The 27,751-nt window shown below is 35.5% G+C and overlaps 2 protein-coding genes and 1 non-coding gene across 3 annotated transcripts; 1 reads left to right on the top strand and 2 right to left on the bottom strand.

Annotated features, from left to right (window-relative positions):
- Nucleotides 1-2,007: 2,007 nt before the first annotated feature.
- Nucleotides 2,008-6,523, bottom strand: LOC146165730 (carboxypeptidase A2-like). The gene is made up of 8 exons (XM_083381015.1): nt 6,515-6,523; nt 4,818-5,051; nt 4,508-4,711; nt 4,180-4,272; nt 4,001-4,097; nt 3,696-3,901; nt 2,891-2,975; nt 2,008-2,204 (listed from the first exon to the last, which is right to left on the bottom strand). The coding sequence occupies exons 1-8, from the start codon at nt 6,521-6,523 to the stop codon at nt 2,008-2,010; spliced, it is 1,125 nt and encodes a 374-aa protein (XP_083237141.1).
- Nucleotides 6,524-8,009: 1,486 nt separating this feature from the next.
- Trnaa-ggc (transfer RNA alanine (anticodon GGC)) lies at nt 8,010-8,084 on the top strand. Its single transcript has one exon. It is a non-coding gene; the product is annotated as a tRNA-Ala (tRNA).
- Nucleotides 8,085-18,280: 10,196 nt separating this feature from the next.
- LOC146165728 (uncharacterized) lies at nt 18,281-27,439 on the bottom strand. Its single transcript, XM_083381013.1, has 4 exons — nt 27,379-27,439; nt 20,536-20,721; nt 19,772-20,073; nt 18,281-19,427 (listed from the first exon to the last, which is right to left on the bottom strand). The coding sequence occupies exons 1-4, from the start codon at nt 27,437-27,439 to the stop codon at nt 19,149-19,151; spliced, it is 828 nt and encodes a 275-aa protein (XP_083237139.1). The 3' UTR covers nt 18,281-19,148.
- Nucleotides 27,440-27,751: the final 312 nt, after the last annotated feature.

Here is a 27,751-nt window from a genome sequence, read left to right as displayed (position 1 = left end):
TTTTTTCTTTCTATAAACTTCTCAGTACAATTTTTGAGTCGAACGAACCAAGAATATTGATAATGTTATGAACAGTTGTTTGTTGTTTAACAATGAACACCTAAAATGCTAGTAAGGGGCGGCAATATCTATTTATATTTCCTGTAAGATGCTAGAAGTTTGGAAACCACTGGTCCACAGAATGAACAAATACAATCAGCACGCAAATAAATGTATCCTGGTATAACTCAAAAGCAAATAAAATTGTTTGTGAAGTTTGTAATTCAACTTTCGCCTGAAATATTCTAACATTTAAATCCTAACTCTCCGCATATTTCTGACTTTTGCTTTCCACTACGATGAAGATACAAACTGAAGCAGAATTAAATGTTCAGGCTTTAAACACTTGCTTAAACTTTACGCAACAATCGCTAAACCGCGCGACCCCATTGTTCCCTTTGTTTACGATGCTGGCAGAACGCGATATTCCTGACGAGCGATAGTGACGTAAGAATAACGACTCGCGCCGCTGCATTAATATTGATTTAACGCTCAAACCACGAACAACAAAGTGCGGGGGATAGTCCTTCCTACGCGGGGAATGCTTCCCATATCGCGGTTATTTATTAACAAAATGCTTCACCTTTTTAGTGGCAGGCAAAATATTAAGAATAGCAGCAAAGTTTTGGCGACATAATTTCTTCATTTATATTTTATTTAACAAAAAAAAGTTAACAAAAAAAAACACATTAGGATAACAAATTTGAATTAAATAAATATGAGCCATGTATTTCTATTGCATTCTTAATTTTCTCAACAGTTGGAGAAATCTTTCCCAGAACCAACCTTATTAAATCCAATCTTGTGAACTACTTTAGTCGACCATCCAACAAAATTTAAAAGGTGAACAAATTAATGTTTGTCGGATGCAGATGCAAACTACAGTATAATGACATTTAGATTAAACGACAATTTATAAGCTCACTTATATTTGTTGAATATTTCCTTCTTTTTATAACAATTATGTTAACAAAGTTCAACACAATTTTTTGCCAGCCAGCAACCTTATTGCTTGCAGCAGTCTGCCCTTTATAAACATTTAGTGGCGCCTGCTTTAAACACACTTTGGAAACTTGGAACCCAGTTGCCCGTTTATGGCCGACCGTTAAATTTGTTGAAGTAAACAACAAACATGTTAAACGTTCATGAACAAATGGTCGTTCGAGTGTTGAAAGACTCATATACATCATCCATATTTACTTACAGGGTTACTGTTCTCTACTCGTTTCTAAGATTTGTATTTATTTTTGAGTAAAGTGTATTACAATCTGCTAATGAGATTATTATGTTTTGTCCTAATTTTGTGTGTGAGAAGCTTTTTGAAATACTTATCTTGATGCTAAGTATGAATAAGACAGACATTTTTTTGCCAAAATCTAGTAAAAGCTTAGATTGAATAGTTAGGGGGTACCAAACTACTACGTCATCACATATCAGTGTGCTTAACCCTGGTTATTAGGCATTGAGATAAGTTCGAACTTTTATGCCTCCCATTTAAAGCTTTGCTGCCTTATGAATGGTAACTCACTATTAAGTAGGTTCCCCCCCATGATTTAAATGTTGGCTTCTAGATTAATAAAGCATGGATTATGATTTGCCCAACATGTCTTAACAATTGAGACGCAGCCATGTTTTAACAACAATCCCTTAACTCGTAAGAATTTCGGCGACCACAACAGTTGTTAAAATCAACAAGGAGTTATTGGTTTTCACAAAATATTTGCCGAATTTCTGGAGTAAATTTTACTTTAGCGTTGGTTGCATGAAGGTGTTTGCAAACTTGTTCGAAGCGCAAACACAATAAACACACGAGTCCAGACTATTCAGGATTTATTTAGTTTTTAAAAAGTGGGGTTCCTTCCAAAAATGTGCGCAGGAATAATACATTACATATATTTAAGTTTCAAGTGGGAAAAAGTTTTCTCGCTTATTGAATAAGCGGAACTAACTAGTTTTTGTCCCGAAAGGTCATCCGCTCCCCTCTTGCTCGGTAACCATAGCAACGAGTGTTTGCATGGCGGCGAGGAACTCCTCTCCACTCGGGATGATTTGATCTGGAGGAAGGATGAAGCCGAACTCTCCAGTGTCCCTCAGTTCGATCAAGAAGCTCAGTTCGATGCCAGCCACAGCGTAAGCCCAGTCGTAGGTCACTCCCGATGTAATGTCTGTAAATAACATCTCTGTAAGTTGGTTCTGAACACAAGATCGTCACATAAAGTGGAATGGAAGATGCACACAAATATGTGTTCAACTGTGATCTAGCCCTTCCTAAATATTTTTTGACCAATGATTACGGCTCACGTATCATTAGTATACAACAAAAGTTACTGCCTTTGCCTGCCTCATTGATCGACAGATTCGGTGAGTCTGCCATAGCTTTAGAAGTTGAGGTTTACACACAAGGTGGATTGCTGTTTACATGTGTTCGTTCGTAGCTGTGCAAGCGAAACAACTATCTGTATTTAAATCGCAATAATTGGTAAAATATAGTTTAGGTTAGGGCTTTAGGGAGTCTCAAATTCTGCATAACTATAAATGCTAAACCTATGATTGCTTAGTTTTAGTTTTCACCCAAAAAATAACTAAAAATAAAAACAAACGCGTAGCCAAGCTTTAAAGCTCATTCTTTCGGCCGCAAAAAAAAGTGAAAAAATGTTTTTTTAACGAGATTACTCGTCAGAACCGGGAAAGTCTCGGATATTAGGGGACCAACACCCTTTGAAGGCCCCAGAAGTTTAAGGGGCAAAGACTTGGCTGAAAGGGCAGGATTATTTCTAATATTTTGTTTTAGGGTTTTACACGACATCGCTGAAAGTAATCATAAAGTTAGCAGCGAGTTATTCTCACTTACATAGAATTTCTGCTCCTTGCCCGAACTCGTATTCCTTTTGGTGAACTCCATAAATAGCTTCGCTCATGTTTCCAGCAAGAGCATTCTGTATAAACAACTCCTGGGTTAACAGATGTAAACTTCAAAACTATCGTTAAATTTGTGAATCTTAGACCAGTTACAGAAAAAAACAGATAGCAATTTGGCTTTCAGTGTTTTAATCTTTTATTTCATTAACAATTAGGCCTGATGTGGTTTATTTTCTTATTACTGCAGCATTCGTAACTACAGAGCTAACTTTAAGAATGAAAATGCAGTGTGAAAATATGCGCTATTTAGTCATATTTGTAAAGAATGCGTAATTTACGAAGAGCAACAACAAAAAGCATAAGTAAATTGACTGATTGTTTGTGTGTTGTAAATATTGTTCAACTTTCAAGGCTGTTTTTAATGCATGCACTCAACGCTTAAATTATGAATACACTTAGTGTATTGCTATTATTACAATTTTATTTACTTCCGTCGACCATTGTGGATTGGGGTACGAGAAAATTTCATAAACGCTCAAGGGGAACGAGCGCTAAAAAGGTTAAGAAGCACTGAACTAGGTACCTATCAGCAATTAGTTGTGTTGTGCTAGGGCGGACTACTTTCACCTACTTGATAGCTAAATTTAGATACTTCGAAATCGCCACATTTGCTGCCACCTTTGGGACTTTAAATATTCGCAAAACAACGCAGTTATAATTTGACCATCTGTTCAAAGTGGATAAGTGGATACTATTGCAAAAACGCTTTTTAGCGTAAATTTTTTTTTATTTCTCACCAGTTCATCAAAGTTAGGGGTGTAAGCGCCAACTGCATAACTATACGGGAATATGATGAGTTGTGTGTAGGAATGGATGGTGAGGGCAGCTTTGATGGAATCCTTCATCGACATGATGTAGTTTGCAAGATGGCGGATCTCAGACTCGGAATTCACAAAAGGTCCGTGGTAATTGAAATCACAAGGTCGCTTGCTAGATCCTGGACCTGAACGCAAAACTTGTAAACCTACTGTAATTGATTCTTTTAATACTTAAAAAAAAGTGAGACAGACGGGCGGACGGACGGACAGACAGACAAACTTACCCGACCACTGAAAATCCCAATTTCTGTTGCCGTCGACTCCGGTGCATCCACTAGTGGCAGCTGCACTTCGAGTTTTTCTCCAAAGTCGGTCATTTACCTAAACATAGAAATCTCATATGGATTAAATAGTTACTTTTAGCCCCAATTTTAAGTAAATACACTAAAGTTAATTGTCTGACCCAGGTGTGAACGTATCCATCGATGTTTATCATTGGAACGAAAATCCAATCAAATGCATCAAGCATCCACTGGAGGTCGCTGTTGGTCAGTACCTGCAACAAAACCAATAGCATTGTGACGTCATACCTAAGAAAACTACATGACGTCATTACATATAGATCATGAATAACATACGTTTTGCCTATAGACATTTGGCAAATAGAAGGTAGTAATATCCTTATAATGACATTAGGTCAACAGAAATATGCCCCAAATGACGTCATACCTGATAGAATATGCCTACTATGACGTCATACCTGGTTGAATATGTTTATTATGACGTCACACCTGGTGGAATGTAAACATTGTTGTAGCCGATGTAATCCACTCTCTGCAATGAATTAGGGCGTCCATATAAATCGCTTTTTTACCAGGAAAAGAATTCTTTTTGATCTCAAGCAAGTAAATTGGTCTCCCCTCAAATGTCACCCCCACCTGAACCTTCGTCACAAATGAGTATTCTGACGTCACAAGGTCCATCCATTCATAGATCTGCATCAAAATCAAAATGTGCGAATTTAAATTGTGAGTTTTCACCGTAAAAGTAAGTTTTAAAGAACTCACTTTACAAAAAAGTAAAAAAATAGTTTCTACTCACCTCTTGTGCGTTGTGATAAACCGAGTAATCAAAACTCGACAAACTCTTCGCTTTACTCGATTTCTCGACTCGACGTTTACGTTCGTTTTCCACAAGAACCTGAACATCCTCGATTTTCACTTTATACGTCATACCATTTGACGTCATCAATCGATGTAGTGACGTCACACTGTTTGCAAGAACCCGGAAGTCAACTTGCTTTCCCACGTTTGTTGGAGTTTTCCAAACATCCAACTTTAAACAAAACATACATTATTTTTTATTGTTAAGTCACTAATCATATTTGACGCTTTAGTGACGTCACAAAACAGCACAAATGAATGTGTTTTACTTTCATTCAACATTATTTTAAAATTCCATATTTCATTTCTAACTATAGAATATTCGTACTACGTCATAATATAGATATTGTTACGCAATACTCACGTCATGGTGTGACGTCAGAGTTTTAATAAAATTCAACTGATCTTGATTTTTTGGAATAAAACTCCAAACTTGGTCTCTGCAAAACATTACTCAGCATTATCGCAAGCATGACTCTCCGTTTTTTAGTATTGGTTTATTGAAATTCAAAATAATTTAAAAATTAATTACATCCAATATAAAAAGTACAGAACTTTTCATTTAACCTTCTCATAAAAACAGGTTAAAGTTAATGCTTAAGTTGGAAAAGAATCAATGTTATGCTGCTGTTAATTCTGCCACCTACCCGTCATATCTTGATGAACTTTCAGCAAATGAAACCGCAAATAAAAAACAAAATACAACCAGCAGTTTCATGTTGGGAAGCTAATAAAAATAAAATAAAATTATTCCGCTAATATTACTCCCGTGAAACAAACATTAAATACGAGTGAAAGTAATTGACCTGAACCTCCACATCTTTACTGCTTTCACTTCTACAAGACAAGGCACAAAGCAAGGTGCGATGAGCCTGATATGAAGCTAAACGATCGCAACAAACTCGTAACCTTGTTTTGCTTAGGCGCGATAAGCTGTCTTGAACAAAATAACTTTCTTAACCGAACGCATGAAACTTTTTAGAGATGACGTCACAAAGTTACGTCACAATAGGACGTCTAAAAAGTAACCTAACCTAATGTTATCGTGCGATGTTGATCACAAATATACAACTGGAACCTTAGTTTAAATGCATTTAACACGGGGGTTCTTAAACTGGGGTCCATGGACCCCTTGGGGGTACGTGAACTAGTTTTGGGGGTCCATGAAGGCCTAATGGAAATATTAATGTATATTTTAAAAGTTACCATATTCTCAAAGAAAACAGTTTAATTAATAATAAAACGGATTTGCTCTGTATGTATTTAGACTCTATTTCACTTTCACATTTTTGTACCGAAATCAGCAGATTTATGAAGTTTATTTGTATTGTGACGTCATTGTTGAATTTTTTTTTCCACCGTGGTCCACGCAAGGCCAAAAAATATTTTAGGGTTCCGCGGTAAAAAATGCTTAAGAGCCCCTGATCTAAGACAATAGTAAGGTAGCTTGGTGGAAAAAGTTATTGTAGAATTACCCACAGTCTCGTCTAAATTTCGCCACTGTACGTCAGTGAAATAAATAAAAAAAGCGAGTTTGTTTAAATGTGTAATCTCCGTATTTGTTTTTAGTTCGTTGCAATAAGCCAGTGATTTTTTTGGTGAGCAAAACCTTAATGAATCAAGATTCCTAAATACCTCCTTCATGCTTTAATTTGCTGCTCGTTAAAATTTAACCAGTTTGAACTCTAACAACCTGCTTTGCTGTAATTTGCTCGTTCCCTCTAAGGCGCCGAATTGTTAATAAACAACATATTTCCTTTCCCTTGCAAATAAATGACGACAATGAAACATAATTGCTTTAAAACCTTGGGTAATTCTAATTATTATAATGTACACATTGAAGTTGTTGCAAAACGTATTTTTTTAAATGCTTGGTACTAATTAGAACATACCGATGTCAATTGTTCCAATAAGCAGAAGCAAGTAAAAACAGCTTTATCTCGCACTTTCGCTCGTTCTTCGTCACAAAGTGAAGTTTTTACACTTTACAACCTTCGGTTTTAAACAATTAAATAACTACAATGAATATGTTCTTCAGACTCTGATATCTCTCATTCAGTTACTTTATATGAGAACTAAGTAAGAGATTTGGCCAAATATCCTTGAATAAAATTATGCGCAACATTATGGATCAAACAAACGTTCGCTAAACAATAGAACAACTCCCGAAAAAAATCCGGAAATACAACATTTACAAACCTTAAGCAATTAGCCTTTACCTGCATCACAAACAGATTAAATCCCTAATAGAGAAAGGTTGCCAGGAGGATTAGGCGTTTTCCAGCCAAAAGCATTACATTCTTTACTTTGCTAAATTTACTTTTATGCCAACCATAGATAGAGAGCAAAACCTTCCAGGAACACAACGCACAAAATCTCCAACTTTGTTAAACTTTAAAATCGTTAAACGAAGGAAATATAAAGAACTATAAAACTACGTCAAACAGTTTAATTTTTTTTAATTCAGTTCGTTCCACTAAAAGCAGAAAAATTACAACTTAATTGTTTAATATCTCCTTGTCCTTGCAACTAAATGACTACAGTAACTTCAAATATAAGAAATGCAACGAAAATTAACTATTTAAAAAACATTTTAATTTTCACCTCCTATAGTCTATAGTTCGTTTTGCAAAATTTTGTAAAATGAAATCTAAAAATAACCTCGGAATCACTGTCCCGACCCAACAAACCCCTTCCCTGCTATCCTGCGGTGCTGCGTTTGCCTCAAACATCGCATTTGTTTGCCAAAAGCTTCCCGAACAAGTTTTAGTTAAAGAGGCAACTTCGAACAAACACCACAGAGTGGTTGAGTCGCGTTAGATCAAACATCACTCTTCAAGCATTTGTTCATGAAACCACACAACTGGCAAACTACTTGCATCATTGATCGACAGATTCGGTGAGTCTGCAATGGCTTTTCGGTGTACTAATAATACGTAAGCCGTTATCGTTGGTCAAAAAGCAGCTTCAGAAGGGCTAGATCTCAGTTGTAAGCACACATATATGTGTGTACATATGTTTCATTGTATTATGATATGATACTGGCGATCCCCTTCATTATGAAGTTGCTTGTACTAACAGATTGAGCAAGCATTGGCGTATGGTTGTTTCTCGACTCGTTCCCTTCTGAGCCTGCATAGCTCAGTTGGTAGAGCGACGGTCCCGGCTTGACCGGAGGTCGTGAGTTCGAACCTCACTGCAGGCTAGTTGTTTTTCTAGTCTGCTCTGCTTGCATCATTGATCGACAGATTCGGTGAGTCTGCAATGGCTTTTCGGTGTACTAATAATACGTAAGCCGTTATCGTTGGTCAAAAAGCAGCTTCAGAAGGGCTAGATCTCAGTTGTAAGCACACATATATGTGTGTACATATGTTTCAACTGGCAAACTAGTGTCAATTTTTTTCTTTATTTTGTCAAAGGCAAATTTTATCTAAGTTCTTCTAAATATTATTATATTTTTTTACAAGATAACCAATCATCTTTGTTTATCAACCGTTTTATAAAATTTACCAAAAATGAAGAACTGACAAAGTCGGAATGAAATGCGAGCAGCATTAAAGGATGGGCAACTTTGAGCTTTTTGTTACTCCGATCTGATCAAATATTTTAACGAACAATCAACTGAAATCAGACTTTAAAATACATTAAATTTATCAGATCTTTATAGTTTTGTGCATAATTAGAAAAAATATTAACATTTCTAAAAAAATGAATAAAAAAGTGTTGTTTTTTATTTGGCACAGTTTACATACACACATATCGCAGTGCATTGTCACACAACAATACCCTTTGTCCACGTCACAATGGCAATAAAATAGAAACAAAACAAAGAGCGCTCGATGCAATTATCGCGCGTAATATCCCAAGTTTTGACGCCCAGGCCAAAAAACTGCTGGTTGTTGCACTATAGCGCCCTTTGGTGGCACAATTTTATACAACGGTCGCTTGCTGGGTGGCGCTGTTGCTTGTGAAGAATAGAAGGTTGGAGCTACGATCGGAAAACCTGGAAAATATGGTAAAAGTAAAAAATTGGTAAAAAGTATACACATATATATACAAATTGATGAGGCTGTGAAAGTTCATTGAATTTCATTGAAGCTAAGATAAAATAAATATGACTCTGTGTGATTTTTGTGGCTTCTAAGCCTAAAAGAATAGTTTATTTTGTCCCCTATATTCCATTTTTACTTTTTTATTATACGAGTAGAAGGGCAAATTTGTTATGATATAATGTACACATGCGTATCATCACTGGTTTAAACCCTATACATACCTTACCTGTTTGCTTGTTATCGATGTGTACGATACTCGGTATCGGCGATAAACTCGACTCGCTCGTGTTTATCGAAGCGTCTTTGCTGCTCAGGGGTCGGTACACCGTGTTAGGGGGGAGGGGGTACTTTCTGGAGGGTATCTTGCCCCCCTGCGGGCCCCTCACACCTTGACCATCAGACTCTAGGTCCTTTTCATTCTTATTCTTTTTCCCGAAAACTTTAGCGACACAAAGTGAGAGGAAACAAGTTAAAACGAGACTTGCCACAATAAGTCCAACCATAAGAGCCGCTGTAAACTCCATAATGAATTATATAAAACTGTGGAAACAATCACGTTAGAAATTTTGTTAGTTTGTGTCTAACCTTTTTAGGGCATGCTTTGTTTACTTAGCGACTGTGTAAAAGATCATTAAATATTATTTGCAAAATGTTTTTATTCTATTTTGTATCCTGCAAACTGCATATAATATTGCGTAAAATTGCCAATTTAATGCAATAATAACTTAAATTGATTCTCACTTCTTTTAACAAAATTCTACTATTTCTTTATATTCATTTTTATTTAAAAATTTTATGACCAATTATAAACGTTTTTCCGCCTTTAGAAACCTCAACTGAAAGCACAAAATTATAACGCGAATATTTTATAATAAAACTTTTTTATGTTTATGTTAATATAGGTATTATATTAATTAAACACAACTGTCACAACACCTCGCTATTCTGCTTCCAAACGCGAGCGAACACTTTCGAATCAACTCTATTATGACGAACAGTTAACAGCTTCGCGGCGCCGATTGTCTGCCTATCATGACGTAGATAATGACATGTTGATTGCGTTTAGGGCGTTGCAGGAATAAATCCCGGGGGTGCAACAACAGGGGGGGAGCTGCCCTTAATCACACAACCCTACCGCTCCTGGTTGACATCTGCTTAATGGAACTAAAGACAATTACAAGCTTTATAATAACCACTGATAACCTAACTATGTAATTCGTTAAAGATAGTGGAAATATAATTTAACTAAAGTATCAAAGTGCATACACCGTAACAGAAATCTGAAATCTTCACCTGTAATTTAATCTTCATTACAACAAAGTTTTGCGCTTGTTGACACGTATAACTCAAAATGAAAAGTGAATGGAAATGCAACAGCAAACGTTTTTCAAACGCATTGGCTGTTGATTAAAATTACAGCAAATACTTATATTCTCCAAATAAAACAGCAAAGTTTAAAAATGCCAGTAAAAATGAGGAAGTATTTAGGCTAAAAGTTTTCAGATAATTTTAATTGTTCAACTTAGTATTAAATTTCTACCGCCATCAGGTAATCAGGAAATAAACTTGGTTTTATGGCTACAACGCTGAAATTGTTTAAAAGCAATTTGCTGAATAGGAAAGCATTGTTATAAATTAAAATAAAATAAATGCATGCTTCCATCATTTCGTGGAATAAATGGTTTCATTAGTTTTATCACTTCCATGCTTGCATTGTTTGTTTAAAGTGTGTCTATCGTCCCGATGGCAAAACTTAGTTTTTGCCAGTCTTGTAATGACTTAAGTCACTGTTTTCAAATGACTTGACTTGACTGAAGTCTTTTGACCAAAATGACTTGACTTGACTTGAGTCTTTTGGGCAAATGACTTGACTTGGACTTAAGTCATTATGTCAAATAACTTGGGATTAAATTAAATGTTTTTCATTAAAATTTATTTTAAGTTTTGCACATTAAACACTTTAAGTGCTGTACTTGTGTTAGTTTTTTAGTTAAATTGTTGCTTATGATCGGACAATTTTACCAATTTCAGTAGTTTAACAATTTACTTTTATGTCAATGACATGACTTGAAATTGACTTGCTCTCATAATGACTTGACTGGGACTTGACTTGGGCAACCGATAACTTGGACTGGGACTTGACTTGTTATTTTCGCAAAATACTTGACTGGGACTTAAGTTATTTCAAAATGACTTGTTTACAACACTGGTTTTTGCAACTTGCGTAATATGCTGTGTCATAAAATGTGTTGTGCTTCTTGTGCGATAATTGTATTTAATTTGTCCCAGTGTGAGCCAAGACCTTATAGGCCTACCTGTAGGTAAATATTAAACCTATTGACATGCATTTTTTCTTATTAGGCTACGTTTTTACCTGCCAAAATTAGGTTAGGAGTCACTAAATCAGCATTACACAACCAGCTCGTCATTAAGCATCATAGAAAGCCCAAAGGAATGCTATAAAGTGCGGTAGTTTTTTTTGTCCGTTACACACAATGAACCACGTGTAATGGGCGTTTTGTCTGGCGGCTTTCACAACTAATTACCACAAATCGGATTTGGCTTGTTATTGGGCGGAGTTTGGAAATAAAATACCTTTGATGTGCTAATAACTTTCTTAATCGCCGCTTCATGCTTTTGTTTTTTAACAGTTTATTCTTACAAACAGAAACATTTTAAAGTCTTATAACAATTTTCTAAACGTTTTGTTATGATTTCGGCATGTTTGACAAATGTAAATTACCAGTTTGGATAGAAGTACCAGTTGGTAAAAAAAGTATTTACATAAACAAGAAAATCATAAAGAAGGTGAAATAAAAGTGAAAGTGAAACTTTCCTTTCTTTAATGATGTTTTCGATTTTTTATAAAAAAAACCTTAAGAAAATATTTTTATTCTGTGGTGATCTGTGTTAATCGACAACTTGAATAACAATTTTGACGTAATTTTGTTGTTTGAAAAAAACATGGATTTAAATTAAAATAACAAAATAAACTTGAAATATGGATTTAAACCGTAGCAAACCGAATAAACCTTTCTACTGCAAACTTAGAAAGCATTTGAGGTCCCCTGGAGTTAGTAAACTCATTAAAAAGAGAAAAATAAAGTCAACTCATTCCAAAAAATCTTCGAGTCGAAATACTTCTCATTTGGTAAAAATGAATATTTTTTTAAAATAGGCCTTAAAGATATGGCGTAGAAACATTTTAGGCGCTTGTCTAGAATCCTACCACAACGTACATTATTTGGGTTAGTGTTGGTCAAGTATTATTAATAAATTATGAATATAATAATACTTGACCCACGCCACCCACACGCACACCTAAACGCTCCCTAACCCAAATATTGCACGTTGATTTAATAATTGTGGTATAGGTTTCTAGACCAGCGTTTACTGCAAGTTTTTAGGTTAAGGTAAGTATTAGTAAACCCACTATTCAATTTTTTTTTACCTTTTTGTGTTTTTTCATTATTTATTACCAGGCTGTATTCTGTGGTTGCGGAATACATTTGTCTCAATTTTTGCATACCCATCTGGAATACTTTTTCCCTAACCCTTTATTGTAATTTTACTTCACAGAAATACACTTAATGCAGTTTACATTTCTTATTCACTTTTGTTATTCAATATTTATTTATAGAGCAGGATAGCACCGTTTTAAGCTAATTGTTTTCTCATCTCCAGGCACCTTTTTCATCCAAACAATTGAAGAATAGAAGTTTTTTTAGAAAAGCCGGTGAAAAGTTTGAGTCAAATGACTTTTTCTTCGAACCAGGTTAAAGTTTTACAACTATTACAATAATGTATGGTTAGACATGTGATGGGGCATTGTCTGCTTATAGACAGAAGCCTGAATCATAAAATGTATCAAAGTTATAAGTTGATTTTGCAAAAAACTTTTTGTTTTTCTCTAAATTCTATAAATAAAATTAAAATATTTGTCAAAATATAATTCTTTTGATTTGTTTGTTTGCCAGCAAAAAGAAGTACAATACAACAAATAAAAGTAAAGATATATATTGTAATAGGTTAGGTGAATGACCAAGCATTTGTCCATTATAACACCAATAGTAAAATTTATCATATTTATTGATTTTTTCTTCATAATGACAGTTTTTGTTTTGTTTTAGCTTGCACTGAATCCAGTGCATTGAACGATTTCAAAACAACTTTGGAAAAACTAAAATTAACAAATCTTATCACTGCTTCAAATGTTGCAAGAATATCGGGCTCCCAAAAGAAAGAAAATGAAAGTTTTGTCAACCCTGCAAGTTCAGGTTAAACTTTTGTCAAATATGCATTTTAGAATATTTCTGGGAAGTAAATCAAACATATGTTTACATTTAAACTGGCAGCATAGTTGTATTCTACGTTTAAATCGCAAGTTTTATTCTTATATTAAATATTTGAGTTTATTTACCAAGATATTTGAAACTTAACATAGTAGTCGGTTTATGAATGTTTTATTTAAATACCAATTTGTGTTTTAGTTAAATCAGTGAGAACATCAAAATCCAGCATTTTGAACACCAGCCATAATTCCCGGCGTGATGAGCAGAAAGGTAAGATCAAAACTCACCAAGGCAATTAACATTATTCATACCTCTTATATTGTTTTATTAGTTTGCTAGATTAAGTGCACTAAATTTGTGCTTTTGGAAAACTGTGCTTTTTTTTAATATGTCATAAAAAACTCATTTTTTACAATACATAAAAATTAAAGGTGACATATTTTTATAATTTTTGGGCTAGACACATTGCTCAAATCTATGTTTTATTTTTGTCCTTATTTAAAAACCTAAAATTTTTTTTTCTTAAAATTGTTTGGCCCTGACACTAGAAGTGCATATAAGCCCTTTGATTTACTCGACCTTCTTGGCTTTGACATTCAAGCTGTATGACATAATTGTGTAAAATGCACCTTTCTTTTTATTTGCTTTGGCATAATTTTAATTGTTGTGCTTTCTTAATAGCAGAAGCCAATTCAACGACTGAGGTTAAACCACTAACGCACCACTCATCCAGTTCCACAACCCCCTCATCCGGTTGTAGAAGCGGCAAGTGGTATTTGAGGAAATGGTTAAACTGCAACAAAGAAACATCACCGCGATGTTCGGACTCTGGTTGGTTGGTTTTGTCGATTGTGGTTGGGTATATTGATGGGTTTATTCATTGTTGTTACCACCATGACATAATCCTTGTATAAAATCAGGTATCGGAAGATAATTTTGAATGTTCTTAAATGACTGTATCACACTTGGCAAAACCTGTGTTATCAATTGTACAAATTGAACCTTGAATAATGTGAATCTATTATTTAGGGTGTAATGAAAATGCACGCATTTCTAATTTATTTAAAATGAGCAACTTTTTTAGTTTTTTACTTTGAAAATAATTTGGGTCTAATTTTTATAAAAATAACAAAGCCATGACATTCAATACAAAAATTAAATCTATATTTTGTAAGATCTTTGTTAAATAGTGGCATTTTGAGAAAAACATTTCTTCTAAATTTAAACCTAGCTTTAAAAGGGTGATCCATTCATTATAAAAATTGTTAGTTTGTGCTAATCAACAGATATTTGTGAACGGCGTAAAATCTTGCACCTTTCTATAATGGAAGGTCATTTTTTTTATTTTAGATTTACTTGAAGAAAATGATAACTCTGCATTTTACCTCGACAGGTCTTCTTCAGAATCAGGTTTATTTAATCTATTTATTATTGTTTTAAGGTTCTTGTGTTAATTTGACTGATTTGCTCTGGTACAGCAATTATACCGTAACCCTCACAATTTACCTCTGATGCATATTTTTCATTTTAAATAAATTTAGTATCAATTTTGTTAAAAATTGTTATGAGATGCAAAGTAAAATGAAACTTATAATTTAACAATTTTTTTTTGAAATGCACTACCCACTAAATCCAGTTGTCAACCTTTAAGAGCCCACAATTGAATATAAACTCCCAGTAATATTGGTTTATGGTGATCTACACTTATGTTGTATCACATCCTTGTTGTTGCAGAACAATCCCAGCCACTAGCCAAACATGAGGAAATTAACATTATTGTGGGTGATAAACAAGATACACCAGACATTAAGAAGTAAGTAATGTTTGACATATTGTGTATTCAAACAAATATAAAAAAGTAAAAATTTAATAAATATAATGAAAAAAAGTGAAAAAAAAAAAGTGAAAAAAACTAAAATTGCTGAGAATTAGAATCAAAATAAAAGCAAAAACACCCAAAAATACATTTTTAACTGTTGTATGTCTAATGTCAAACCACAGCTATTATATTTGATTTGCAATAATAAAATATTTTATTTCTACCACTATTGGTACACGTACCATGGGTTGAGAACCACTGCTTTAGGTGAACATACTTATTTCAGCTCTCCTGTCAATCAAACAAGCAGTGACGTACTGTATAGCGACCACACGCCGTTGCCTGGCAACATTTCCACCCCGCATAGCAACCACCCTCGCGCTAAAGAAATTTTGAGACGTGATGTTGGTTGTGACGTCATGCCTCGCTACGTCACGCCTAATGACGTTACACAGAAAGTATTTTTCGTCGATGAAGAAACTCAGACCCCACCGCCAGTGGGAAATCACCAGGTGTGAGAATATTGACAGGAAAATTAATATTTTAAATTTTGTGAATAGAACTAATATTCACATTTAATCACGTGTAGATTCAGTTTAAATTTTATTAAGTTTTCCGAATATTTAGTTTTCTCAGTTCTCTAACAGTACTGGTATTGAAACGCGTGTAGAACGACGCTAATGTTTGAAATGGCCAAATACCACTAATACCACCCTATATAGAATCAGGCCAGTATCGATAATATCACCGGGTATCGGACATCTGCTCCCTGCCGATATTATCGTCCATATTTGACACAACTTTCTTAACATTCCAGTGTTGCAAACCGACATGGAACAACTTTATTCGACGACTTAACAGCTCACCATCAGGGGAACTCCCCCACAACTGTGATCAAACAATGGGTGAAAGCAGGGAAGATTTCACACCGTTTAAACACACGAGGCCACCGAACATTTTCATGTGAGTTTGTGTTTTACCCTTCGATTAATGAATGCAATGTTCCGTGTTCAGCTATAATCTCTAATTTACGAAACTCGCTGATATGTGTTAAAGTTTAAGGAATTTGTAAAATTAACATTTATTAGGGTTTGTTAAACATTTCTTTACATTTTACGTTTCAGCTAAGCATAAATTATTTGGCACAATTTATTTTTTCTTTTTTGTTTAGTGAAAGTTCTCCAAGTATAGAAGAAGAAGTTCACCAAGATTGGGGAAAACTAAATATTTCGTCGAGTAAGAACCATTTAAATAGTTAAGATTTAACTTAATAATCACAATTAAGCTAAAATTCTTACTAAATTCTCAAAAAAATGTACTTAGAACATACTTATAAGGCAACAGTAGATTATTGAGCGTTCCGGTTTATTTTTGATATTTTAAATGTCTCTTATATATTTCCAGGCTCGTCGTCGCCGCTCCAGTATTACGAAACAGTAGGAGGTACTATGACGTCACAAAGCAGCGAAGGCTCCCCTGGTTTATTCCGTTTTATGTTTTAAATCAATGTATCAAGTCAGTAACATTATTATTTACTTATTACCTTTATTTTCAATCCAATAAATGAAATGTAATCTTTTAATGATATTGGTGCGAATTTTAAATTTAAACATTAACATTTTAAAACATGTGAAAGAACCAAAGTGGTAGGTCGGAAAAGGCGCTAGTTTCTTTATTTAACGTTGCTTAGTAACACTTTAGAATGCCATGATTTGCAACCAAGAAAAATAAACATGTTGGGCAGCACTGTTCAAAAAGTAATGAAAGACCTGTTGTTAAAATAAGTAAAAATAAGACAAAGTAAAGACCTGCGTTGAAAAACTACACAGCCACATTTTGTGAAAAATGAGATTTCACCAGAAAAGAGTCGTATAATTGTCAATCTAAGGCTTAGTGCAAAAAATAATCTCAAAACTGCCACCTCCCTTATTATGCGTCAATTTAAGAAAAAAAGCTGCTTCAGTCAAACATTTTGGAAAAAAATACAAAAGTCTAAACATTTTTAGATCAATATTATTAATGTTTTTACCAATTTCGCTGAAAACATACTTTGTAGCAGCTTTAGAAATCTTTAGCATCAGTTTATCGGCAAAGTTTTAATTTGTGAGTAGTTTTTAAACTCCGGTCTTCAATTTTAATGTTAAAATTTCGCACAACCGTACTTTATCACGTCTAAGTAAGAATAAAAACAATTGAAAGCAAGCGAAATAAAAGCAGAAACGTACAGGCTACAAATGCATACATCCCCAAGCACACACTATCACACTTGCCGCTGGTACGTGGACCAGGAAAGTCTTACGTGGCTGCTTCACACACGTGGATTCGTAGAGGTGAACCGATTGTATGGAGGAATGCTTTGCGGTGTGTGAGCCACAAACCACGATTAGGTTCGGCGCTTATGGCGTCAAACTTTTTCAAAATCGTTTGTTGAAAGGTTAGGCTGTGCTAGGTCTAGCAACTTAGATTTAAAACAACCGTCTCCTGTATATTCGTACATTTGATGTTGAAACCACTTTTCACTTTTGTGGTTGTTCATTATCAAATAATTCCTACAGTTTTGACGCTTTGTACATTGTAGAGGAAATGTTAATCTAGATGGCTGCATAAACACATCGGTGGTTTCACAGTTGAATTAAAAGATACTAAAATCTGAAACGCAAGTGTTTTTGCGTTATTTTGTCAAATCACCACTTGTCATAACGGATAACAAAAGACGATCGAATTGTGTGTTACTTCACTACACATACATCAGTTGTGACGTAATAAAGAAACGCCCGCGGGTCGCTCGCGCTGTGGATTTTGATTCGGGTTTATAAACCAGATTATGACACACCCCTGCAATTGCTGTGATGGAGCCTGTATAGAAGTACAACAGTAATATTTTTCTTTACAATTTGTATTTATGCAATGTGTACCACATTTACCCGCGAATTTGATTGCACATGAAGGAATTGTTTATAACTTGCTGGGTGTATTTAATGAAATTGCAGAAGCCATACGAATACTTGGCTCGCTGGTTCGATTTGAACTTATACATGCTAACGTCTTATGTTTTGTGATTTGTTAGCTTTACGTTGACAAAAGTTCAGCAAAGATAATTAGGTCGCCAAAGCTTCCCCACGCTTGTCACTTAGTAATTGTTAAAAGTGGTTTCTTTTGCTATCAGTGGGGCAAGGTTTCTACGTTCAAAGGGAAATATTATCACCGAAGCGAACAAAAACACTAAATGTTTGACCACAAAACTAAATGTTTGACCACAAAACAACATTTGCTGACAGATTTGTGCGGAAATACAACTTAGCGGCCGTTTCTAAGCAGTTTATTTTATTCAAAGTTCAACTCACCGTTTTACCCGGCTTTCACCAAAATACCAACTTAATTTATTATTTTGTGTTTCAAGTTAGACTTGCTTCGTCTTGCAGTTTTTTATTTGGTGCTCGTTTATACAATTGTGACCAAATACAATAAAACAAAGGTTTCGAACAATAACAATTAAAATTGGCGGGAAATAAAAGCTTCGTCACAATTACAAGCGACTTCGGTTGTACATGTGACGTCATAATGCCCGAGGCGCGTCAGCCATTGTTCGCTGGCGCAGATCACGTACGCTACTGCGTGGGATTGTTTGTGACTCTGTGGTGCCGGATAATTTACATTCAGGCAATTAATTAAATCACGTTTTGCTCGAATCTGTGATTTCAAACAAACATCACCATAAGGACGATAATATCGGAGCCGATGCCCGATACAAAGTGGTATCATTATCGGTATTCGTCTGATACCAAATTGTTTTGTGCATTTTAGCGAATGCTTACAAACGAATCGATTTCTAATTAAGATAATTAACTGTAAATGTAGCTTTGCAGCGCTAAGCGATTTACGTCCTGCAAACACGCAACATTAGATTTGCACTTTTTGATCATATCTCGATACTTTTCTCCAAAATATCGGAACAAAATGCCAAGTATCGGACATAATTAGATAATATTGAATCGACATAATGCTGCGTGTGTTACGTCACAAAGTGCGTTGGTGCTAGCGAAACTCAAACTTCGCGTCGTCGTCATGGCAATGGTTGATGACGTCGTATCCTGATGACATCACAGTTATGTTGGCACGTGATAAGGGCGTCCGTAGTTTCCCCTGGAAGAAGGGTAGCCGCTCTCTGGCGCCGCGTAGTACCCGACGGTCTGGGGCGGCCCCTGGTACCCGTACCCCACCCCCGCGTAAGGGTAGGGGGGGTACGACTGGGGGGGTTCGGGGTAGTTCCCCCCCGCTGTGCTCCCGTATCCCTGGTACTGTTCATCAGCACTCCGGCCCCTTCTCGAGTTGTGGGGGGGTACACTTGGGGCGTTGTGGGGGGTTGTCTGGGGGCCCGGGTACGACTGCGGGTAAATAATGAAGAAATTGTTTGACAAAAAGTTTTAACGATAGATTATAATTAACTGAGCCTTAAACTACGATTTGAACATTCAATTTTGCGGTGTATTTAATCTTCAAGTGAAATGCACAATATATTATTTATTTGCTTGAAACACGTCACAATGGAAAACAATAACACCATTGTTGGCTCTAAATTAAAATTACTTTGAAACAATTTTTGCGTTTCGGAAATCGCTTAAAACTAAAAATCCATTAACCAATTTAGTATTACAGACTATTAAATTTTTGTTTACTTTCAAATCCCCAACAATGCCTATTTATCTATGACGTCATAACGCCAACATACCGGTGGTTTGTTTTGAACGCTCTGCTTCCAATTGTTGCTTCGCGCCACTTCCTGTGCTTTCCTACTCCCCGCTTCCGGTACGTCATATCCGTCTGATGACGTAGAAGGTCGTGTCGTCACATCCGGTCCGACCAGCACCTTCCTCCCCGGTCTTGTGGCTTGTTGTTCCATTTGCTGGCGCTTCTGCAAAGCTTTCAGGCGATCTTTCTTGCGCTGCTTGAACTTTGCGTAGATTATGGCGAGGATGACGACGGCACCCAAGCCCCCGATCAACACCCCCACGATTACCCCGGGGGAAACACCTGGAAAGAGGGGTCATAGCTAGCTTGAAAGTACAATATGGGATCTGAAGTCTGAAGTTTTATATCTCTGGTAATTTGGACAGGATAAACTTTCTTATAAAACGTTTACCGCGGAAGACCCATGATAAAAAAATAAATTTGGATAACTGCATGTCGCTGTTTTGAAGCATTACAGGCTATAAATGTGGCCATGTAGTCTGACAACAGCGTGGTGTTTCGGGTGACCATTGACCAATTACTTGTTTGTCCAAAGATTTCCAGCCTATGGATCGCTGTGTACTATTTGCTATTAGTTAAATTAACATGAAGGTCGAATTCACAAAAAACAGTGTTACGGTTGTTTCTTGACTTGCTCCTCTTGGAGCCTGTGTAGCTCAGTTGGTAGAGCGACGGTCCCAGTATGAACGAGTTCGTGAGTTCGAATCCCACCACAGACTAGTTTTACAAACAACCCTAGCTTACCTTCACACGACAACTGATGAGTTGGTCTCCATCCCATCGTCTTGCAAACCACGCTTTTTTGATTAGCCGACCCGCTGTCGCATTGGAAGGTACATTTCGTCTCGGTGTCAACAATCCACTTGGATCCCTGGCACGTCACCTTACCCCCGCTCTCTGGAGACTTCAACGACTGACCGTTGCAACGATCTGCCAATATAAAGATCAAAATAATGCCAATAATAAAAGCAGTGATCGCAACTTTGAGCAAATCTATCGCCAACTAATTATCGAATTAGTTACCTTTGGTTAATTTAGTATTTTTTAGTCAAATCAAAAAAAAAAAAAGAAAGAACGCTCAGTTAGATCTCGCGGTTGGAATATATTAGTTTGGTGCCAGGTTAAAGCTGATACTGTTTATAGGATGCTGGTCCGGGTAAAGCTCTGACACCAAGACATTTTTTTAAAGGTGTCTTCTAAAAACCTTATTGAAATCAGTCGGCTTAATCAGGATTATTCTGTACTGAATATGAATGTTTATGCTGTTGATATTAAGTTGATTTCTTTATATTGTTAAGATGGGTCGTCGGTTGTCAATGTTAAATTGGCAAAACCGCTCTAAGCTCCATGGTTGACTTAACCAACTAAATTACCAACAATGATGACACAGCATAATATCGTCACATAATATTATTAATTTCGGCAATTCTATGTGAAAGCTATATTTAATTACTTTTAATGCCAAACATTATTAGTTGTGGGTTGCCCAGCGTAAATTAAAATTTGTTCTGTTTAATTAAATGTTAGTATGTTCATGCGAGTGTTGATTGGAAATGTTACTGTGGTACAAAAATATTTCCACTCACATGAACTTTTTGACATCTTGACTGTTAGTTGATTGTTGTCAAATTCTTTCAAGGTTTCATGTTTTAAACAAATCTAATCTACGACCTGAAAACAAACAAAGGTTAAATAAATTCTTACAATTGACATAAATCGAAATCTTCAAGTTACCAAACTCAATTAACCTCACACAAGCTGAATTAACTTCTACATTTTGAAACAAAATTTTTTATAGTTGAAGTGAGTTGTTAAATAAAACCTTCGTAAGCTTAAAGGATAACTTACCGAAAGTATTAATAGGGCATTTATTAGAAATAAAAATTTTAGTTTTTTTTAAGCACGATTTACTTTATTTTTTAGAAACACGGTTAACTAAAAATTATGGCTGAAATCCTGCTTTAATTTTGTATCGGTAGCAATAAAACAACGTGGTATCGGGAATTTCATGAGATATTATCGGACGTACTTAGTGACAAACATTTGAAAGCCCCCGGTGTAGATTGTTTCACGACAATCTTCGGTTAATATCATTTGCTTCTTATTTTACTTGAGCGTGAATATTAATAGGGAAGCTAAAACAAAAATTATTGGAAGATAAATCTTAAATAGATTACCTTTGTTCCATTTTTTCTAAAAATGTTTTTATTTTTTTGTTGCGAATTTTTTCACGACTTTTCCGCTCACCCACATCCCGTCGTAACCCGTTGTTCCTTTGTTGCGTCATAACGGCGCTCTTTATGACGTGTCGTGTACGTGACAAAGCGCCGATTGTTTGTGGTTGAATGGGCATTGTTTGTAAACACGAGCTCATCGATCGCGAAGTGATTGTAGCAACTTGTAACTGGACAAGTTCACTAAAAACTAATTTCGCGTTTAGGCCAACCCGAACTTATGAAATTAGGAATAGAATAAAACTTTGGAAGGCAAGAATTTGGAAGTAACCTAATTTTGTTATTTGTTAAATATTTAAACCGGTATTTTCATCAAAAAAGTCGCCAAATTTTGGCCGTCAGTGAAATTATTACGTAAAAAAATAAAAGTACCATATTTTTTTCAGTTTTTTTTGTTTTTAAATTCGCTGATAATTATGATTTTTGGGCCACCACTTTAAAAAAATTATTCTACCACTTGAATCTAAACATTCACAAGTTTCACATGTTTGCCAATACAACCTCGATTCGTAAACATTCCGATAATCTCGCCACAAATTAAATATTTGCCAGAAGCCGCCTTTGTTTACCGAGAAGTGATTATGACGTCACACACCACAATAAGGTGTGTCGTTATAGTATGTGGCTTACCATAAATATCATTAAATACCTTGTTAATAAAAACTATATACAGGACATTTTAAAAACTGAATATTTATAAACAAACTATCTCGCCTCGCCCTTGTAGGTAAATGACGACAATAACTTCACACTTAAACGTCCCGATTTGTTTATAAGATATTAGGAAAAATATATTTTGTTAAAAGGGTATCATCATCTCTTAATTTAAAAACATCCGTTATATATTTCCCTCAGCATCTTGTGAAAAACACTAAATTTGATCACGATCTTCAGAATAATTACCAAGCAGCTGTAGTACTTTTTACGCGCCTTTTAAGGTCCGCCAATTCTCATACTCACAAGGGTCTAATCAGATTCTCCCTAAGTTTACCCTAATGTAAAAAAGTTACTTTCTTCCATAATTATTCTCGTACAAACCTTAATAATTGTTAAACATGATCGTTTTGTAGCAACCAAAAATTTATCTCACTATAAACTTGTTATACAAATATAACAAGGCATATTGCGTCTACAAAGTTCTCTACTATCATTATGTCAAGCCTTAAAACACAGGTGAAATATTACGTTAGGCCAACGAGTCATTAGACAGCCTATGAACGACCATATTGGAAGTGGTGAATATTAAAACAAATTTGTTAGAGGTGCACGCAGCACATACGAAGCAACGCATACGTTCGCCTAATTAAACCAATCAGTCCCCAACCCACGTGATTTTGCCAATTTGAGGTTAATAGTATTGCGTCACGTGATTGGTACTGATTGACGTCACTATTTGTGTCCACATTTTGCCCTTATTTTGTTATTTTGCCGAAATGTGTTTTTTTAATACAACCCACCTTTTTGCGGGCTCCTTATTCTTTTTAGCTGTCGTTAAAGTCAAACGTAAAAAACCCTGGTTTTAACAAAACATACAAGTTGCTTTAAAGGCGGCTAATGTCGTTTTACACTTAGCTGGTAGACTTGAAGGCTTCTAACATCAACCTTGGCTTGATAAGAAAAATATTTGGAAAGTACCTCGGCATCCATACGTAAAAGAGGTAATAAACTAAATTCTGCTTCTATAAATATCTTTGTTGGCTGACGTTTCACCATTTCTTTTGTTGAATCGCAGCATTCAAACTTAAGTTATTACATTCATGGCCGGTGTATTGTCAAACATAATATACTATTAACTTCGTTTTGTAAATCTTAAATAAAAACGCTCCTGTTTTAGTACGTAAGTTTGCTTGGTGTACTACTTGTAACACTTAATCTTTCTAGGTCTTTATAATGGCAAATATATCGTTATGTTACGCTAGATTCCGAAAAATTTCACGCTTAAAACTCACATTTTCTGTTTAAATATAAATTACCTTGACAAAGCATCTGCAAACTTCCCTGTATAAAACTATCTCACATCTCGAAACTTCGTTAAACCAGTTTAATAAGCTTCCCAACGCAACACAAAGCATGTAGAGCTGGTGGCTTCTTGTGTAGCCCGGGGCGACGCCAGCTCACCACTTCGTACCTCCCAACCTCTTTCTTCCAACCAATACGTCAGTTGCTCGACAACTTTGCCATCCAACCTCTCCCCGCACAATTATGTGATAACATCTTGTAATTTAGACCAACGCTCTCGCTGAAATTCAAGCAAAAACGGAAACGTTGTGTGTGCAACTGTTTATTAAAACTTCAAACTTTTAGAAAACATTTTTTACACGAATGTTATGGCTTTGATTTTCTAATTGAAATAATTTCCAGCCTTTTTTTTACAGAACTGATTTTTTGCGTTTGATTTTTAATTAAGCCTAAAAACAACTATTTTTTCAACGATTGATTTTCTTTACCATCCTAATTTCAACCAAACAGAACCAAAGGTTATAAAAATATAAGATCAACAACTATCAGTGTTGGAGCAGGCTTAGATCCAAATATAAACAATAATAATAATAATAATATTTTTTTAACTACTTTCAACCGACGTTGAAATTACTGATACTTCAAAACAACCAAATGTTCACGAAGTGTAACCGCATGGAGATTCTTTATTTCACTAAAACTCCAACGCCTAAAGCATTTCTATTCTCGCCAGACCGATCCCTTAAATCATCTTACAACGATTCCATAGTTTAAGCACATTCGGTGAGGTTCTGTTTCAAAGTCGTTTCACATTAAAATAACGAAATGGTTCGAGACTTGTGGATCAGTGACAGAACCGTACAATGTACTTTGGTTGTTTGTAATGCCGGTTCGGTCGTCTACAATTGGGCCTTATTTGTGGATACTTATTAAACAACATAAAGGAAAATATTACATTCAAATGCATTACCTGCATACACCAATTGATGTAAATTTACAAAACAAAGTAGCATTTTGACTCCCCTAACTACAATATGCTTCTGTGCGCCACATTTGTTGATAACCTTGATATTGCTTGTTCAGTCCAAAAAATTAAAAAAAAAAAGTTTCAAAAGTTTACTATATAACTGTATTTTCATAGTTTTACGGTTGCGCTCTTTACGCCGTCTAACGGAAAATTGGTTTGTTAAAGTACACCTCTAGATGGCGCTATGTAACTGTGTATTATTTGTTAAATACAACGCTTCATTTAACTTAAACACAAGGTTAGAATAAACTAGAAAATAATAAGACTCGGTATTGACTCCTTGTTTAAACGCTGTGATTTTAGAGGTTTTTAAATTGTACAAAGTCTCACTTCAAATGTTTCCTGACTGATAATGTTTCAATATACTGTTGAGTTCGCTTTAAAAAAAGAAAAAGATTATTTGATTATTTATAAAATGCTTTGAGTTGCGCATATTTGTAGGTAATGTACCTTCCACGCATCTCTTACGCTTGCCGGCCCACAACCCATGTTGCTCACTTATATCAGCGGCTCAGTAATGTCAACCTAGTGCAGAAATATTAAGAAGCTCAATAAATTTATCGTCTGGTGATTTCGACACACTTGTCGTTTTACAACGCAGTTTCTTCGTTTTATATAAGGTTCTACTTTTCTGACTTCTTACAATTTTTCGATCATCCTAAGAAAATCGCCTTGTGATTTCGAAAGGTCGAACGCGTGGAAAGCTTCATATCAGTTTGAAGATCAGTGGTTGGGAACTGTAGGTTCGGGGATATGCGTTGTGTGAGACTGAGATGTATGTTGTGTGAGTTGTATGTTGTGTGAGTTGTATGTTGTGTACTTGTGAGGTGTGCAGTTGTTTATATTAAACCAATAACGTGATTTAAGGTTCGAAGATTAAGTAAGGAGTGTTCTGAAGTAAGTTTAACAGTTTTATTGGAAAAAAATATTTCTTCTAACAATGATGCTGCGACTTACGAATGCTTAGTGCGACATAAAATGCATATCAAGTTGCTTGGTAATCACTTACAGGTCCAACGTGCAAGTTGTGCCGTTGTGGTTTAGGGAAGGTCATATCAGCTTCAAGATCTCTGAGCTGGGACGAATGCCTTGTATGTGCTGAGATATATGCTGTAAAGGTTGTGTAGGAGATATGCTGTGAGACGTGCTTGCGATCTTGTGTTGATATCGCCCGGGGCAAACGTGCGTCGTGTCTCACCATTCGCCAAACTCACACCAGCAGCCTGTACAATGCGAATGAAGCTACAACGTTGAAGTGTGCCAGCAACTTGTAAATTATCGCGTCGGAAGTACGGAAAAAATAACATCAGTTCTTCAGCAGTTCGTGAATTTGCAGTTTCATGAATGAAACACAACGATAGGAAAGTAAAATATTCAAAACTTGGAGCATAAAGTGTTTAAGAGGCTGTGGAAATTACACTTCCAGATTATTTTGAGTGGTTTAGTTTTTGTTTCGTCGGATTACAACTAAATGTGGTCTTAAATACTCAAGTCGAATTTTATGTAGATGGTTTATTTTAGACAAATCTAATTAATTTAAAATACGTATGTTTATCATATTATTGTAAGGCAGTATTATTTATAAGTGAGTTGGAAATGTATCCGTGATTGCAAATGGAGGTGATTAAAAATAGTTTGTTTCTGTGCAAATTACAGTTGTGTCATACCTTATTTAACCCTCCACAGAATAGTGCCGTAATATCCTATTTATTTTGAAGATTTTATTCCGAGTCAATTTCGCAATTTAAAGAATTGTCCAATTTGTCAGGAATCTTGAGCCATAATTTATCGCGTTGCACTCTGACGTCATAATGCGCTAGCTGTTCTATTTAGGGTCAAGTCGAGGTTGTTTGCAAATATAGTTACATAAAGACAAACTGTTTACCATATATCGATAAAAACAAAAAGTCCGGTATTAAGGCGAGTATAGCAGTTCATCTCAAACAAAATTTCCTGATTGCGTAAAAAGCGTATTTGAAGTTAACAGAGGGTTGTTGTCTGTCACACAACATCATTAAAAGTGTGTGTGGGTGATTTTGTACTTCAATAATTTGTGCAGAAAATAATGGAATGGAATATCGATATTTATATCGATTAATGTGGTCCATAATGCGAAATACTAGTAGGTGAACACATCCAACTACAATGTAGTCCTAATGTTAAACCTCAGTTAAAACGTTACTTAAAATAGCTTCGGCGTTACCTTATAACTATGTGCGTTTAATGATTAATTATTTTAAACCTAAATACCTGCTTTAAACCGGCGAGAATACTAACATGGTCTCTAACCCTTGAAACAGCATGACCACTCACCATCAGCTGCGATACTATTAGCCATACAAAGTTGTCCTTGCTTTAGTATATTACCTTTCTCCAAAAGAGATTCGCCGTTTAGTTTGGTTGGCTCACCGACTGCAATAGTCCACATGGTTAGGTTATTGGGATTAGTTCTGGGCAACATTCCTCTACTACTTGGAAGCAAATATGAAGGCATGGCTCATATTAACTAAATTCAAACTTATTAATGCTATTGCTTTTAGTTTTGTTCACTTATAAAAGTTCAGTGGAGATAATTTGGTCGCCAAAACTTCGCCCTTACACTTACGCTAAGTATTCGAGTAGGCGCTGAAAAAAGTTAAGAAACACTGACCTTTCCATCAGAAGCAATACTGGCTTAGTATCGGGCATCGATATCGATTTATGAGCCCACAAAACTGTGCCACGTGAATCATGATCCAAG

The sequence above is a fragment of the Ascidiella aspersa genome, chromosome 2 (genome assembly GCF_963924565.1).
Source record: "Ascidiella aspersa chromosome 2, kaAscAspe10.2, whole genome shotgun sequence".
Taxonomy (NCBI): domain Eukaryota; kingdom Metazoa; phylum Chordata; class Ascidiacea; order Phlebobranchia; family Ascidiidae; genus Ascidiella; species Ascidiella aspersa.
The sequence above is the reverse complement of the archived record's forward strand: the minus strand, read 5'-3'. Positions and strand labels throughout refer to the sequence as shown.